General features: G+C 39.7%; 1 protein-coding gene across 1 annotated transcript in view; it reads left to right on the forward strand.

Annotated features, from left to right (window-relative positions):
* The window catches only part of TMEM212 (transmembrane protein 212), a 52,172-nt gene extending 38,553 nt beyond the window's left edge, over positions 1–13,619 (forward strand). Inside the window, 1 exon segment of the mRNA XM_010835280.1 lies at positions 13,384–13,619. Within this exon segment, the coding sequence (XP_010833582.1) occupies positions 13,384–13,619 (236 nt within the window).
* Positions 13,620–15,164: the final 1,545 nt, after the last annotated feature.

Here is a 15,164-nt window from a genome sequence, read left to right on the forward strand (position 1 = left end):
ATGCAGCTCATGGAAGGGCCAAGAACCCGGCTCTGAATAAGACTGCCTAGATTCTTTCCATTTTTATTTCCCATGAACAGTGTGACCACATGCAAGTCCCTTAACTATCTTAAGATCAGTATCAACTGTCTGCTCACTCAGGATAATAATACCCTAGTATTAACATGGGCTTTATATCAGTGTTATCATAGGATTGTTGTGTAGAGTGCTATATGCAAACTGATCATCTCAGTGCCTCTCACACAGCACCTAATAAATGTCATCTGTTATTATTTTCTGCCATTAACTCAGAAGCTCAACTAGGGCTTATCCTAGGGGCTCTCCATAAAAGGGAGTTTTAGAAAACTGACAGAAGGAGGTGAGAATGCTGACTTTTATTAGTATACCTATACCCAAATAGTCTACCATAGGTTCCCAGGTTTCCTCCTCATCATCCAAAGACATACTTTGAAAAAAGGTAAATCATCTTTAATGTTAAGCCTTTTTCCAGAGAAAGATAGAATGAAATAAATAGGCAATAAACATGCCAGCTGTGAAATGAAAAAGAAATATATTCTATGGTTCCATTTTCCTTGGATTATCATAGTGACATTACTTTGGAGTGTTAGCTCCAAAATAACTTTTTCGTTTAACTCTGAATATCCTGGGGCAGGAAAGCCCTGCCCTTAATGATATGTTGGGGGGAAAAAAGAATGTAGTCATCAAAAATAAGTCAATAGAACACTATACAGACTTTTAGACTTTGATATATTAACAGGGACTGAAGGCCATATTTCTTCTAAAGACTTGGCTTTATGAACTCATAAGATGATTGTAGCTATCAGAGTGGCCGAAAATTCATTTTACTCTTTTATTCCAAATAAATCTAAGAATTACTGTGAACTAAGGTAGCCAAAGCATCTTTTCTCAGAGAATGAAGGAGATTGGCTACTTCAGGTAAGAACACTTTTCTTTTCTCTAGAAGTAACTTTTGAAAACTTTGTTTGCTTGATTTGATCTCTTTTTTTCTCCAAATATGTCAGAGTTCCTAACCTCTATTTGATGAGCAATTTCAAAGATGAGGCCAAGAATATCTGAGCCATGGTGACCTTCCTAGGTATGTAAATCTCTCTTTCTTTTAAAGCATTTCTCACTCACAGAGAAGTAGAAGGAGGATATGAGTTACTCTCCATCCAGCTTTTCCAGAGCCTCACCAAAGAGGGCATTCCTCTGAAGCCTGGTCAAGGTGATTCCTGGCAAGTGGGCCTAAAAAGGAGTGGATTCCTTAGCTCTGTACTTAAATACTGACAGAAGATTGCTATATTGCTTAATCAATGATGTTTAAGTTAGAAGCATATAACCCTGCTCCACCTGCAAGTGAGTAACAAATTGAAAACCAAGCATATATGAACAGAGGTAGCAATGAACTTGGGTAAAAATCTTTATTTTTAACAATTGCAACTCTCCATTTACAGTCCATCTCCCAAGAGCAAAGCCAATCACAACACAAGAGGCCTATTCAGAGAAAAATAGCATTCCCAAATGGCTTTCTTTGGTTGTGTGGAAAGAAGCGTCTACAAGTCACCTAGATGGATCTAGAGAAGAAAAAAATCTAAGGTGCCAGGTCATTCCAGATCACTCACTGAATTCAGGAGTGGTAAGTCCATAGGATGGGGTCTTGGTGTTCCCCACTGGAAACTGAGTTCATGGAAGAACTGGTCACCCTCACCAGTAATCTCTACCCCCATATCAGCAGTGTGATCCCATCTCCCCTTTTCTCAAAGCATAAAATTATCTCGAACAAAATGGAATGTTTAAAAGTGTTTAGCAAAGGAGAATTTTACTGTTAGCATTTAGCATGAGCTCTTGACTACTTGGATACCGAAGTAAAAAAAAAAAGAAGTCCTATGTAGCTTTATTGTCCTATGTAAAAGTCCTGTGTATCTCTATTCCACAAAATTGTTTTCTTCGTTTACTAAGTTACTTAAAATTTGTCTGCTGCTGCTGCTGCTAAGTTGCTTCAGTCATGTCCGACTCTTTGTGATTCCAGGCTCCTTTGTCCATTGTATTCTCCAGGCAAGAATACTGAAGTGGGTTGCCATTTCCTCCTCTAAAAGTTCTCTAATTGGTCTTATTTTGTTAAAGCTCCTTCTAATCTCTTCACAAATAAAAACCAGGAATCAAATACTTCTACCATTCTACCAATAAGTGTCTAATAGATAGCTCTAGGATTCTATTTTCCTTCAAAATTAGAAAGGAAATGTGGATAACATTTTTCACTCAGGAATTGTGGAGCATTAATACTGGAGCACTAGTAGTAACATACTATTAAATTTCAGGCAAACCACTTAACCTCTCTGCCCTTTCTCCATCTGGAAATTCAGAAGATAAGTAGCTCACATCAACAATAGCATTTCAAAGGCAAACTGGTAAAAGATTGGAAGGCACTTTACAAATATTAAGTGCTCTGTAATTGCTGCTTGTTGTGACAAAGTCTATTTTCAGACCTGTCCAGGATACAAAAAACAAAATAACCCCCTGACTTCTAATCTAAGCTGAGCAGTTTGATGCGGACAAAAATACAGCAGGAAGGAAAACTAGTCCTAAGTAGCTCTTTGGCCACTGTGAAAAATGGTGCTTCTGGAGAGAAATATGAAGAAAGAAAATTTAATATATTAAGAGGGGGATGTGAAAGTGCAAATAATGCTCCTTCAGCAACTGACTCCTTTCTTTTCTCCTAACCAATTCAACACAGATCTCCTCAAAATTTCTCTTTTGTTAAAATTTGTAAATTGAAATGAATATTATAGCTGGGTGGATGTTTTGTCTGTTAAATGAGAGGGCTTGCTACAACAGCAGAAATGGAATTATCTTCAACCTGAAGTCATTCAAATTTGGACCCTGAAGCTCGATTCTCCATAAATAAAACTTTCTTACTTCTGAGGATTGTTAAACTTTTTCTTTTCTTTAGGTCAACAAGGTGGTCTTGAAAAATACATTCATTATTTTCTCTACTGTCTAATCATTCAACCAAATTTGTTGACCACCTACTCCACTGTGTAAAGCACCATGCTGAGCTCTTACATGATACAATTAAAAAAAAAAAGATAGTAAGGTAGTAACTCTTAAGAACCCTGAATTTAATTGGACAGATAAGATATAAACATGGATGAGATAAATGGCACCACCAGCCTGTCATTGATACGGGTCAAATGGTTAGTTCAAATAGTAAGTGAGAGACCAAGAGGGCAAACTTCCCTGGGCCGGCGTAGTCAGGGGAGGTTTCTGAGGACAAGCAGGATAAGCACTGGATCTTAGTGTATTGGGGCAGGCGGGAGTGTGTTCTGAGTACTCCACCAACCAAAGTTCAGTCTCTTTCCCTCTCCCTGGGCCTCCCTATACCCTGAAAAAGTGTTAGTCACTCAGTCATATCTGAGTCTTTGTGACCCCATGGACTATAGCCTACCAGGCTCCCTCTGTCCAAGAAATTTTCCAGGTAGGAATACTGGAGTGGGTTGCCACTTCCCTCTCCAGGGAATCTTCCTGACCCAGGGATTGAACCTCGGTCTTCCACGTTGCAGGCGGATTCTTTACCATCTGAGCCACCAGGAAAGCCTTCCCTACACCCTGGAGATGCAACAATATCTAAATTAGGCCAATTAATACTTTTACCCTGTTCAATCAGCATAGAGGCAAGACACGCTACCAGCAAAGCTGAAGGTTCAGATGATGGTTAGCATTTTTAACAATAAAGAATTTTTAAATTAAGTTGTGTACTTTTTTAGACATAATTCTATTGCACAGTTAATAGACTACAGTATAGTATAAGCATAACTTTTATATGCACTGGGAAACTAAAATATTCTGTGACTCACTTTATTATAGCATCTGATTTATTGACGTGGTCTGGAACTGAATCCCCAATATCTCTGAGGTATGCCTGTTAACAGCCAAAGCAACTTTCTAGACATTTAAAAAAGAGGAGGACTTAGTTTGGCTTTTCCAGTCTTGACTTTCTCATGAGCTGTAATGTGCTCTTTTCATTTCACATAAAACAAATTACTTAAACTTGAGTGATCATATCACATTCTAACGATCTCCCTGCACGAACACATACATACACACACACAAACACACCACCACCGCCACACATTATATGTATGGGAGTTTGTAATTTAGAAAACGAAGAAATTGTGACTCATTTGTAGAATAACAGAAAACTAGAATTCACCAAACAATAGATATCACTTTTTATAATCATTCTGGTATCAAATTGTATTCTTGAAGAGTTTTTCACAAAATATATCCTTTGCTCCTTAAGCAAAGCATTGCAATCCTCAGAGTAAGTCATTGGTTTTGAGAACAATTTACTAATGGGCATAACCCTTGAGAAAAGTTCTGAACAAAACTCAACGATGTATAGAAGCCTTTATAATAGAATTTTAGTCATTTGGATCTGTGACATTTGGAAGAATGGCCTATTAAAATCTACAAGTAAGTATGGTCATTTACACAATTTTGGGCAAAAACTAAGGACACTATTATAAATTAACATTTCTTTCTATTATTTTACTGGAATGAGTTAGTTTTTATTCTTTAAAAAAAAACTCAACACATGAAACTAAAATAGAAAAACCAGGAGTTTGCTGCATTAGATCAAATAGGATCAAGTAATACATTTTATTTTAAAAATCTGGTCAAAAATAACTTATTTTGAAAAGTTTTTACTGTTACATTACTGCTGAAGAATAAATGTAGTCAACATGTTCATTTCTTTGTCAATCTTTTCTTCACTTATTTACCCAAGAGTACACTCATTATCTTACTGCAAGAGATTAAGGCTCACTGCACACCCAGAGTTTGTAAAACAGTCTTTTTTTTCTTAAGACAACACTCCTAAAATGCCTAGAGCTAAAGGGGGTTATTGATGTCTTCCAGAACTTCATTGCATGAACAGCTTTATCTCCTAGGCAGACAGACACTGCACAAATGTTTGGTTTACTCCGTATCATGTAGTTAACAAGGTTCTTACAGGTTCAAGGAAAAGAGATTGTAAGACTTTGCCAGGAAGACTTAACATTCTAGGAGGAAAAAAAAAACAAACAAACAGATAATTCTGAAGAGACTAAAATTTTAAAATAACCTCAACTTAGACATAATTGACAGGAAAAGGCAGAGTGGGAGTTTTTAGAAAAGATGAGAATAAATGTAAAAGGCAAGAAAAGACATTCTGCTTTTCAGTCCCTACTCAATAAATATAACCATCCTTAGAAGACAGCCTATGTATTGTAATTGCACTCATTTCTGGCCTAATGGTCCAATCTAATTATTCCAAATTGTTCAAACTATAGGGAAACCTGATGAAAATAGCCCTTTCATTTGACTTGCATGTTTCAGTTGAATGCTAAGTATATCTTTCAACTAAGCTTTAAAAACACAGTTCATCAGTAAGCTGTGCAGGCTCTTTTCTCGGCTCTGATCTTGCACAGCCATCAGGAAAAGACGGTAATGAAATGTCTTAACATGCTCGTCATGAGCATACATCCCACCTGCTTTTACTGACTTACCAATGGGCTTTGTTTGTGAGGAAGTTACAAGACTGACATTTATGGCTCTTCAGGCAAATGAGAGCCAAAAGAAGAGATCCTGAATTTTAAAGCTGTTTACCAGCTGCTGGAAAAGTTTGGCTTTGGGCACCAACAATCCGTACAAAATCCAAAGGTATTAGAGCCGTCTCTTCTCCTTTACCCATGTCAAGCTGGAAAACACAAAAGCTGCACAAGAACTGCAAAATATTGCCAAGCTAAATTAAGGCATGAGGAAGAAATTACATGTACTTCTGTGAGAAATGGAGTCTTGAAAGACCAGTTCTCTGCTCAGATCCCATGAGTTATATTGCTTAGAAGCAGACGTTGTGGTTATGGTTCTTTGCCATGTGGTGTTTGCTGAGTTCTCACTGGATATCCTAAAACACTTAAGCCTGGAGGATTTAGGATGTCTTTGGAGACCATAATTTGGAAAGAATAGCTTTATCTTTGTGGGAGATGCAGGACACAACACAAATGTTTGTTGGGTTCCTTCTCTCTTTCTTGACAACAAACTTATCAAACAGTTCTCAAGCAAATTGTATGGGAAAGTAAATGATTTCATAGAGAAGCAGTATTATGGTTTAGAATTCTAAGGCAAGAGGCTTCGGTCAGGTGACTCGAGGTTTACAGGGAATTGAAAGCAAGTTAGAACGTGGCTCATCCAACGTTAATAAGATACAGGTGATATTCCTTGACATGGGACTTGCAGAAGATGCCAAGAAATTTCAGATGAGGGGATCTGTTACAATGGGGAGGGTAAAATTCCAGGCAGACGGGAGAGAAGTGGGACAGCAGTTTCCTAGAAAGTGATTTTCTAATATAAGGGCTATTCTTTAGGTTGGAGTATTTTCTCATATGAAAGAGATTGTGTGTGTGTGTTCACTCAGTCGTGTCCAAGTTTTTTGCAACCCTATGGACTGTAGCCCATCGGGCTCTGCTGCCTGTGGAATTTTCCAGGCATGAATACTGGAATGGGTTGCAATTTTCTCCTTCAGAGGATCTTCCTAATCCAGGGTTTGAACCCCTATGTCCTGTGCCTCCTGTGCTGCAGGTGGATACTTTACTGCTGAGCCACCTTGGGCCATAACTACTTGGAGGGGATAGGCAGTAAGGAATGCAGAAATATTCATAAATTATACATGGATCATCTCATCTCTACTTGAAATCCTCCAGGGGCTTCTCACTGTTCTTCAAGTGAAACTCCTATTCTGGCCTTCCCACTCTTAGGTGTCCCTGCAACATCGCCCCCCGGGGCAGTGTCCTCAACCTCATCTCTCTGGCTCTCCCCATACCTCCCTCTGCCACCAGTACTCATGGGCACCTATCTCACCAGCCTCAGGGGCTCTGTTCATCATGCTGCTTTGACCTGAATGTTTCTTCCTTACCACTTTGATGGACCACCATCGTTTATATTATTTCATTTAGTTGTTTGGTTTTGCTCTACATACACTATGTAATAAACATCATAAAATCAAAGACCATATTTCTGTTTTATCATTGGGATTTTTCACTATACCTGGCTGGTTGATGCTACACAAAAATTTGTTAAACAAAAGAATGCAAATGAAGGTAGTGAAGTCAAGACAGATCATTTCCTGGAGCTCTCCCAAAACACTAACAGCCGACCTGGCCCAAGCACTCAGATTTCCTGAGAAATCCTGATTTCCTAGGGTAGCCAGAATATTCTCGACTTATCATTGACATTTATACAGGGGTTGATGTTAATGTTTCTGGAGAGATCATCCAAGAGAAGGAGGATACTAAGTGAAGCCAGCTGCCCCAAGGGTGTCCAGAGGGTGAGCTGGGTAATAATATATTCAGGTACCTTTTCTCCTTGGTTGTGTCCAACCACTTCTTATACCCACTTCAGAGTTTCCCTAAGATCTCTTCTCCCAGAGCCACTCCTCAAATGCTATGGTTACCAGCCCCCACATTCAGTTTTCCTTCTTTTCTTATTTCAAGCACAGGCTCTGCTTAGCCCTTTGGAATGTCCTATCTATGGACCCGGACCATTGCTTTGAAGTGGAATTGCAGCTTTTAACTTCCAGTGCTTATTTGTGGTGGAGAAGGGAGGAAGCATGGTGGAAGGCAGGGGTAGGGCGGTTAAATAACATCCTAATGTCAGCCTAGGTATGAAGCCAGCCATTGATTAGATGACATCTTATATTAGGAAGGGAAGATCCTGTTATATTAGGAAGAAGAAGACACTTTGTTTACTTTTCTGTTAATATTTTAAAGGAAATCTCAAACCCTGATTTTGAAACTCTCCATACAACCTTCAGTAGCACAGAGGGTGTTACAAAATCTAAGGTCTCAAGAAGCTAAATCACTTAGACAAATAAACATGTCACATAATACTTTGGGGTCCTGGGGAAGGGTGATACCATGAAATCAAGCAATGATCAGCTTTTAAATTTCCCCAAAGGTCAGACATCACAGGCTAAGTGATTTGTTACTAGTGTTCATTTTCTTGAACCTCATCTTTCCTCCATAGTCATCCTGTTTATGCTCACAGACCCTTTCATGGGCAATAATAATACTAATAGTAGCTACCCTTTACTGAGGTGCCTACTATGTGTCAGGTACTTTATCTGTAACTCTTGAAAATAAAAGCGTTAGTCACTCAGTCATCTGAGTCTTGTGACCCCATGGACTATATCCTGCCAAGTTCCTCTGTCCATGGAGTCCTCCAGGCAAGAATACTGGAGTGGGTAGCCATGCCCTTCTCCAGGGGATCTTCTCAACCCAGGGATTGAACCTGGGTATCCTGCATTGCAGGCAGATTCTTTACTGTCTGAGCCACCAAGGAAGCCCTTACAACAACCTTAGTAGTTAGGAATGGTTATCAATATTTTAAATGAGAAAATTAACACTTAGAGAAGTTAAGTATATTGCTCAAGATCATATAGCAAGTAAGGTCTGTCAGATATCCCATGCTGTACCTAATATCAGTGGCAGTGCCCTTGAGTGGCTGGGGGTAGGATTTTTAGTCCTGGCCCATAGATCCAATCTTCATCAGCCCAAATACACAGATTAAAAAAAAAAAGAAAAATCTTGTGTTTGCTATGTAGGCCCTGCTTTAGGATAATTTGCTTAATCCCATCACCCTCTTTTTAACCAGGTTGCTATATCTGAAGTCATTCTACACAGGAATTCTAGAAATGACGTTGCTTTGCACTGTATCCTATAAAAAGCAAACAAAATAAAAGTGCCATGGAAATTTGAATGTGAACCACTGGATTTGAAATCTAGTGTACTAGATATTGCATCGCAGCCAGAAAACTATATTGTTTTAAACAGCAGAGATTTTTACTTATTTATTCTAGCTCTCTGTGTATCCAAAAGGCTTTTATTCGATGCTATGTATGCAGTCATAAGGGGGACTTCCCTGGTGGCTCAGACAGTAAAGAATCTGTCTGCAACTCTGGAGACTGGGGTTCCATCCCTGGGTTGGAAAGATCCCCTGAAGACGGGAATGGCTACCCACTCCAGTATTCTTGCCTGGAGAATTCCATGGACAGAGGATTCTGTCAGGATATAGTCCATGGGGTCACAAAGAGTCAGACAATTGTAAACTGCATTAGGACATGGGGTACAAAGTTAATCTTTTACAAAGCATCAGGCTCTTGGGAAGCCTGCAACTATAGAATCTCTTTGTTCAATATAAAAAGGGATAGAAATCGAAATATAATGTGTGAAATTTAAGTTCATATCTTTAATATCTTAGTACTAGCAACAGTAAGAATCTGCTAAGGACCCTAAAATCATCTCTGATATAAAGTCGCTCTCCTGTCACACTTTCTGTGAAGCCAGCCCCATTATAGCTAATTTAACTGTCCCTCATCACCAAAAGAACATAGCAGATGCCACATCCTCATGGAATTTAAGCAATATATTAGTATCCAAGTATTAAAATTATAATTTTAAAAACTATGTGATAATATTCAGTATGCTTGTGGTCAGTTTAAAGAAGAGAAAACAAAATTTTATCTATGCTATTTTGTCAGAAAAGTATTTTTAAAATATAACAGTTTTCTCCAGTATTTCCTTTTCTGCCTTCCCTCTATTTAACACCAGATTAGACCTTCTTCATCTCAGGAAAAGGTCGAGATAACATCAGGCAGAGAAAAGGAATCTTTTCCGATTTCTGAGTCTAGTTCCTTTTGAGCGCAGAAAAGAAGAAAATTAGGAAAGGAAATTGGGGGAGAAGCATTCACTGCTGTGGAGTGGCTTTGCTCTACAGGCTGAGCTCCAGAGGGGAGGCAAGACCCCAGGGAAGAAATGGTGCCATGGTAAATGGTTGAGAGCCCTGCAGAGTTCCCTAGCCCTGCCATGGTGTGAGGGTTGAACAATGAACCCCCCACGCTCAGAAATGGTAAGGAGGGAGCCCTGGAATCAGATGAGTCCCACTGTGTTGTTACAACGGAGGGCTCTTCAGCGGCTGGCATTCAATGGGTGCTCAAGAAACAGTCGAGGTGATGTACACCTAAGCAGATGCTAGGTAGCTAGGTGACATTAAGGATTTGCAGCAACCCCCCCACCCTAGGGAAAAGGAAAGAGGTGTGGTAAATTGACTGAAGTTATGTTTCCACTGCACTCAAAGAATGGGATTAGAAACCAAAATTGATATATTAAGTCAGAGAAAAGTGAAGAAAGTTATCTTCTGCATTTCAGGACTAAATTTCATAGCTTCTAACTTGTGATTAAAATTGTAAATTAGATCTGTGAAGAAACAATGAGAAAGCTTGTCATGATTTTTCTGAATCTTTGCTTTTTCATCTTCAAATGGGGGGTAATAAAAATATTTATAACTTGAAATTATGCACATACAGAAATAATAAGATACTATCAAATGACACAACTAATTATGTATTGGTGTTGTGAAATTGCAAATTTTTCTTTCATTTTTATATCCTATGTTTTTGAGGTTTGTTGTTTTTGCTGTTTTAAGAAATAAATATAAAAAAAGAGAAATAGTATAAATGAATGCATATACAAAACAGAAAGTGAAGTCGCTCAGTTGTGTCCGACTCTTCGCGACTCCATGGACTGCAGCCTACCAGGCTCCTCCGTCCATGGGATTTCCAGGAAAGAGTACTGGAGTGGGGTGCCATCGCCTTCTCCGTGAGGATAGAGACTGTACCTTTTCCCCTGTTTCCCTGGTTCGCAATAACAACATCATTCTGGTGGGGAAAGCAGACCAGTTTTGGCAGCCCTGGTGGGAAAGGTGGATCTTGCATTTACCTAGGTTGGGGGCAGGAGGACCCTCTCTGGAACAAATGCTAAACAGGTATAGATGAGTGAGACAGGAGGCTCTGGGTTCGCACACCCCTGTGACAACAGGGCAGGCTGGGCTGGGGGCCCTGCCCTTGAGTTTCTGAAGTCCCAGGGCTCTTACTTCCTGAAGTGTGTGTGGGCTGTGACTATTCAGGAACACAGTCTTCCTTCCCAGGCCCAAGGTGGCCAGAAGACCGGCATTTTGGGGAAGGGTGAGGGGGCCTGGCTGGGGAGCTTATGCTCTGCAGCGAAGCATCTGGAAGGCAGGCAGCGTGGCTTTTCCAAAACAGAAACAAACTCACAAATATAGAAAACAAACCAGTGGTTACTGAAGGGGAGAGGGGCAAATCAGGGGTATGTATAAAATAAAGGGCTTCCCTGGTAGCTCAGAAGGTAAAGAATCTGCCTGAAATGTAGGAGATCCCTAGGTCAGGAAGATCCCCTGGAGAAGGGAATGGCAACCCACTCCAGTATTCTTGCCTGGAAAACCCCATGGACAGAGGAGCCTGGCGGGCTACAGTCCATGGGTTCACAAAGAGTCAGACACGACTAACTAACACACACATAAAATAAATAAGCAACAAGGACATATTGTATACTACAGAGAATTATAGCCATTATCTTGCAATAACTTTTAGTGGAATATAATCTATAAAATACTGAATCACTATGTTGTACACCTGAAACTAATAACATTGTGAATCAATTGTAATTCAATTAAGAAAAATAAGAGAAAAAGGAGAGAGAAAAGTAAGGAAAGGAAAAAAAAAAAAAAGCTAAGGAAAGAAGGACCTTTAAGAAATACTGTGTAGCTAGAACACAGGGCTAGTGGTAAACGATGAGATGGGAAATGTAGATCTTAAATCTCAGACCAAGACATTTAGATTGTATCTGGTAATCAATGAAGAAACACAGAAGTCTCTTTTAAATAACGGGAGTTTTTAATGGAGAAATAGTGGGAGTAATGGGAGTAATAACATGTCTAAATCTGTTTAAAAACAATACCTTGGTAGTTTTGGGGTGGGGTTGTTAGGAACAGAAGCAGAGGAACCAATTCCCAGGCTATTGCAACAATCTAGGTAAAGCATCAAAAGAGCATTGTGCTCAGTCGTGTCCAACTCTTTGAGACCCCATGAGCTGTAGCCCATCAGGCTCCTCTGTCCATGGGATTCTCCAGGCAAGAATACTAGAGTGTGTTGCCATTTCCTCCTCCAAGGGATCTTCCTGACCCAGGGATCAAACCTGAGTCTCCTGTGTCTCCTGCATTGGCAGGTGGATTCTTTACCACTAGCGCCACCTGGAAAGCCCAATCTGGAAAAGATCATGAAGCAAGTCAGGCAACGGGATGAGGAATGGAGTTTGGGGTGAATGAAAGAGCTAATTAGGAGGTGGCAATTTAGAGAACAATTGGTTCTGGGGTTGAAAAAAATCATCTCTGAGAATGACATTGAGATACAGAATCTTCCACCTTATCATGCAGGAGTGGGGTTTGAAAAGGAGGTTGAACAGCTTGGGTGTCATTTTGAGAGTGAACAGAACTGGAGACCACTAAGCAATGCTAGTCAATTAGTGGCTGCAGTTAGCAACTTCAGACCACAGTCACAGGTATGCTGTTCAGAGGCTCTTGGCTTTGTGTTCTCCAAAGCTGCCTCCAAGCTGCCTGACAGCTGATGGCAAATGCCTGCAACCAGAGCAAAAATAAAGCACTGAAGCTTCCAGATCCTCACTTAGGGGGATACTCCCAGGAAAAGCTGAATCAAGAGTGCCTGCCTCCACTTCCAGGAGAGTCATCTTGCAGTTTCTCTTTCTGTTATACTCTAGTCATGGATCATGGCTGTCCCCAAGAATGGCCACAGAGATCTTTTTTACTTAAGTAGAAAAGAGGCTAGTTTGTTTGAACTCGATTTTATTAAAGTCTTGGGGATTACAAAAAGAAAATACATGGGAGAACATGAAACTCCCAACCTCATAAGACACAGCCCACATTCCTAGATCACACAAGCCCATCTCATCCTTATGAATTTAAAAAAAAAAAAGTGGGAACCCCCTGCACCTCCATCCTTGATCTCAAACTCCTTCCTCTTGGTAGACACTATTTCTAACTCCCACGTCTCCAGTGTCACAGCATGCTGGGTGAGTGATATTATTCTGGATTTATAGTTTTGTTATAGTTTATTATAGTTTTGTTCATAGCTAGCTGCCCTCAGTCCCCAGGAATCCTGACCAGAAAAAAAAAAAAAGGTTGTATCATTTGTACCATACTTAAGTTTTAAAGTAATAAAACAATCCTGACGAATGCTTAAATTTAGAAAAAAAAATTAAAATTGCTCTTACTTTTAAAAGACCTTCAGAAAATATTACCAAACCTTTCCACATGGGTCCCCAACAAGGATTCTTCTCTCCAGTGTTGTTTGAGCCAATAGAATGGGACTGAGTTTGGCTCAGATGCAAAGAGAAGTTTCTCACTTTGATTACAGCGTAGAGAGATAGGAGCGCTCACCCTAGTGGGTGTGGCTGCTTTACAGAGATCTTCTTGCAGGGATGTTCTCGGGAGAGTTCTTGGGGAGGGGCGCAGCTCTGCTGCTCCTGGATTTCGCTCAGATCGCAGTGCGGGTTGCAGCCTCTCTGCGCATGGCCAGCTGCCGCCATCTTGGATTAAGCTGTCGTTCGCAGCGTCTCTGCACACTGCGCGAGCTGCGTCAGGCGCAGCCATTTTTCAGGAGGAGCTCTGGTCTGAAGTGCCTGTTTGAGGCCACTGCATGGAACACCCTTTGAGCAAGCGAAACTAGATTAATCACAAAGGACAAGAAGGTTAGGCTTTATTTTATTACGCGGATTCTGTTATGATTCCCTCGGAATTATTAATGGTCTTTGCTGGTGACAAAAAATTTTCATGTTTTTGTATAATCCCTTCTATTTTGCTTTAGTTTTAATTATACTGCATTTGCTTTTTTTGTTATGTTTAGTATAGCATTGTCAAATTTTATATTGTTTTTTATGTACTTTATCTTTTTAAATAATTCTTAAATTACCATAATTATATTACCAATTCTATATTTGAGGTTATTATTGCTTCCAATATAAAATGGTTTTTAATTCATTTTTTCTGATTATATAAAAATATACTAATTATAGAAAACTAGGAATATAGAAAAAAAATAATAAAAATGATAAAAATCCCCAGTACATGAAACTGTGATCATAGATGTACAGATTTGATTTCAACTTTTTTCATTTAGCCTTGTAAGGTTAGGTGGCTTAACCGGTTATAAGGATTTGGCCTTACATGGTTATTCCTCATACAGGAAATGGGTTCTAAGGTTATTGCAAGTCATTTGATCCTGTTTAGGCTCTTGTCTCAGCACAACATCACAGGCTCTCCTTCCCTACGCTGAGGCCAGCTCAAATATGTTTCCAGATAGATCATCTGCCACCCTGTCCTCCCAGTGGTCCGATCCTCCAAGCCACGGCTCTTATTCCCTCATTTTCTTGTCTTCCTTTCTTAGAAGAAACAAGTTTTTGTAGACTTCCACCCTTCTTGTGAGACCAGCAAAGTCTCCAAAACTGTGTCCTCTCCAGGGCTAGTTCTGTGTTGGGATCTTTCCTAGGATTCCCCAGTCTGCAGTTCCCATAGTGCTCAAAGCAAGAATCGGTAGTTTTCTTTACAGCAAAGTTCTGAAGTGTGGAAAACAGACTAACGAATGAACCTTTGTGTGTGTGTGTGTGTATATATATATATATATATGTATTTTTTTTTTTTTTACATTGCTGAGTGTTTTATAATTGCTTTACTCAGCAAGCCTGGGAAATATGTAAGTAGTCATCAGTTTCACAGATGTGGGAATTAAGGTTCAGAGAGGTTAAATGACTTGCTTTAAATAGTCACAAAATTATATCATTTGACTGTCAAATGAGAACTCTCTTTCCTATCAAAATTACATTCTTCTTAGGGTAAAAATAAATGATACTGTAATAAAGAGAGTACACAAGTTGGCCTAATAAGGGGGTAAGGGGCAAAATAGCAGGGAGAACAAGGTGAAAGGAGAGTGGAAGAGCACAGAGAGACCCAACAAAAGTCACAGATTGTAGGGAAAACAATAATTTGGTACCCTGATGGCTTAAAAATGCTTGTTTGTGTATGTGTTTGGGGTGGGGAGTGGGATGGGGGAGGAGTTCCTGATTTGATCCACACATATGCCTATTGGCTCTCCTCCATTCTTGTAAGAACAGGATGAGGTCTTCTTTTCCTTCAGGGACAGTTTCAGTTGTACGTTTGGTGACACAGAGTTTGAACCTCAAATCAGATTAGTGTCAGTGCAC

The sequence above is a fragment of the Bison bison genome, unplaced genomic scaffold (assembly GCF_000754665.1).
Source record: "Bison bison bison isolate TAMUID 2011002044 unplaced genomic scaffold, Bison_UMD1.0 scf7180017864040, whole genome shotgun sequence".
Taxonomy (NCBI): Eukaryota; Metazoa; Chordata; class Mammalia; order Artiodactyla; family Bovidae; genus Bison; species Bison bison.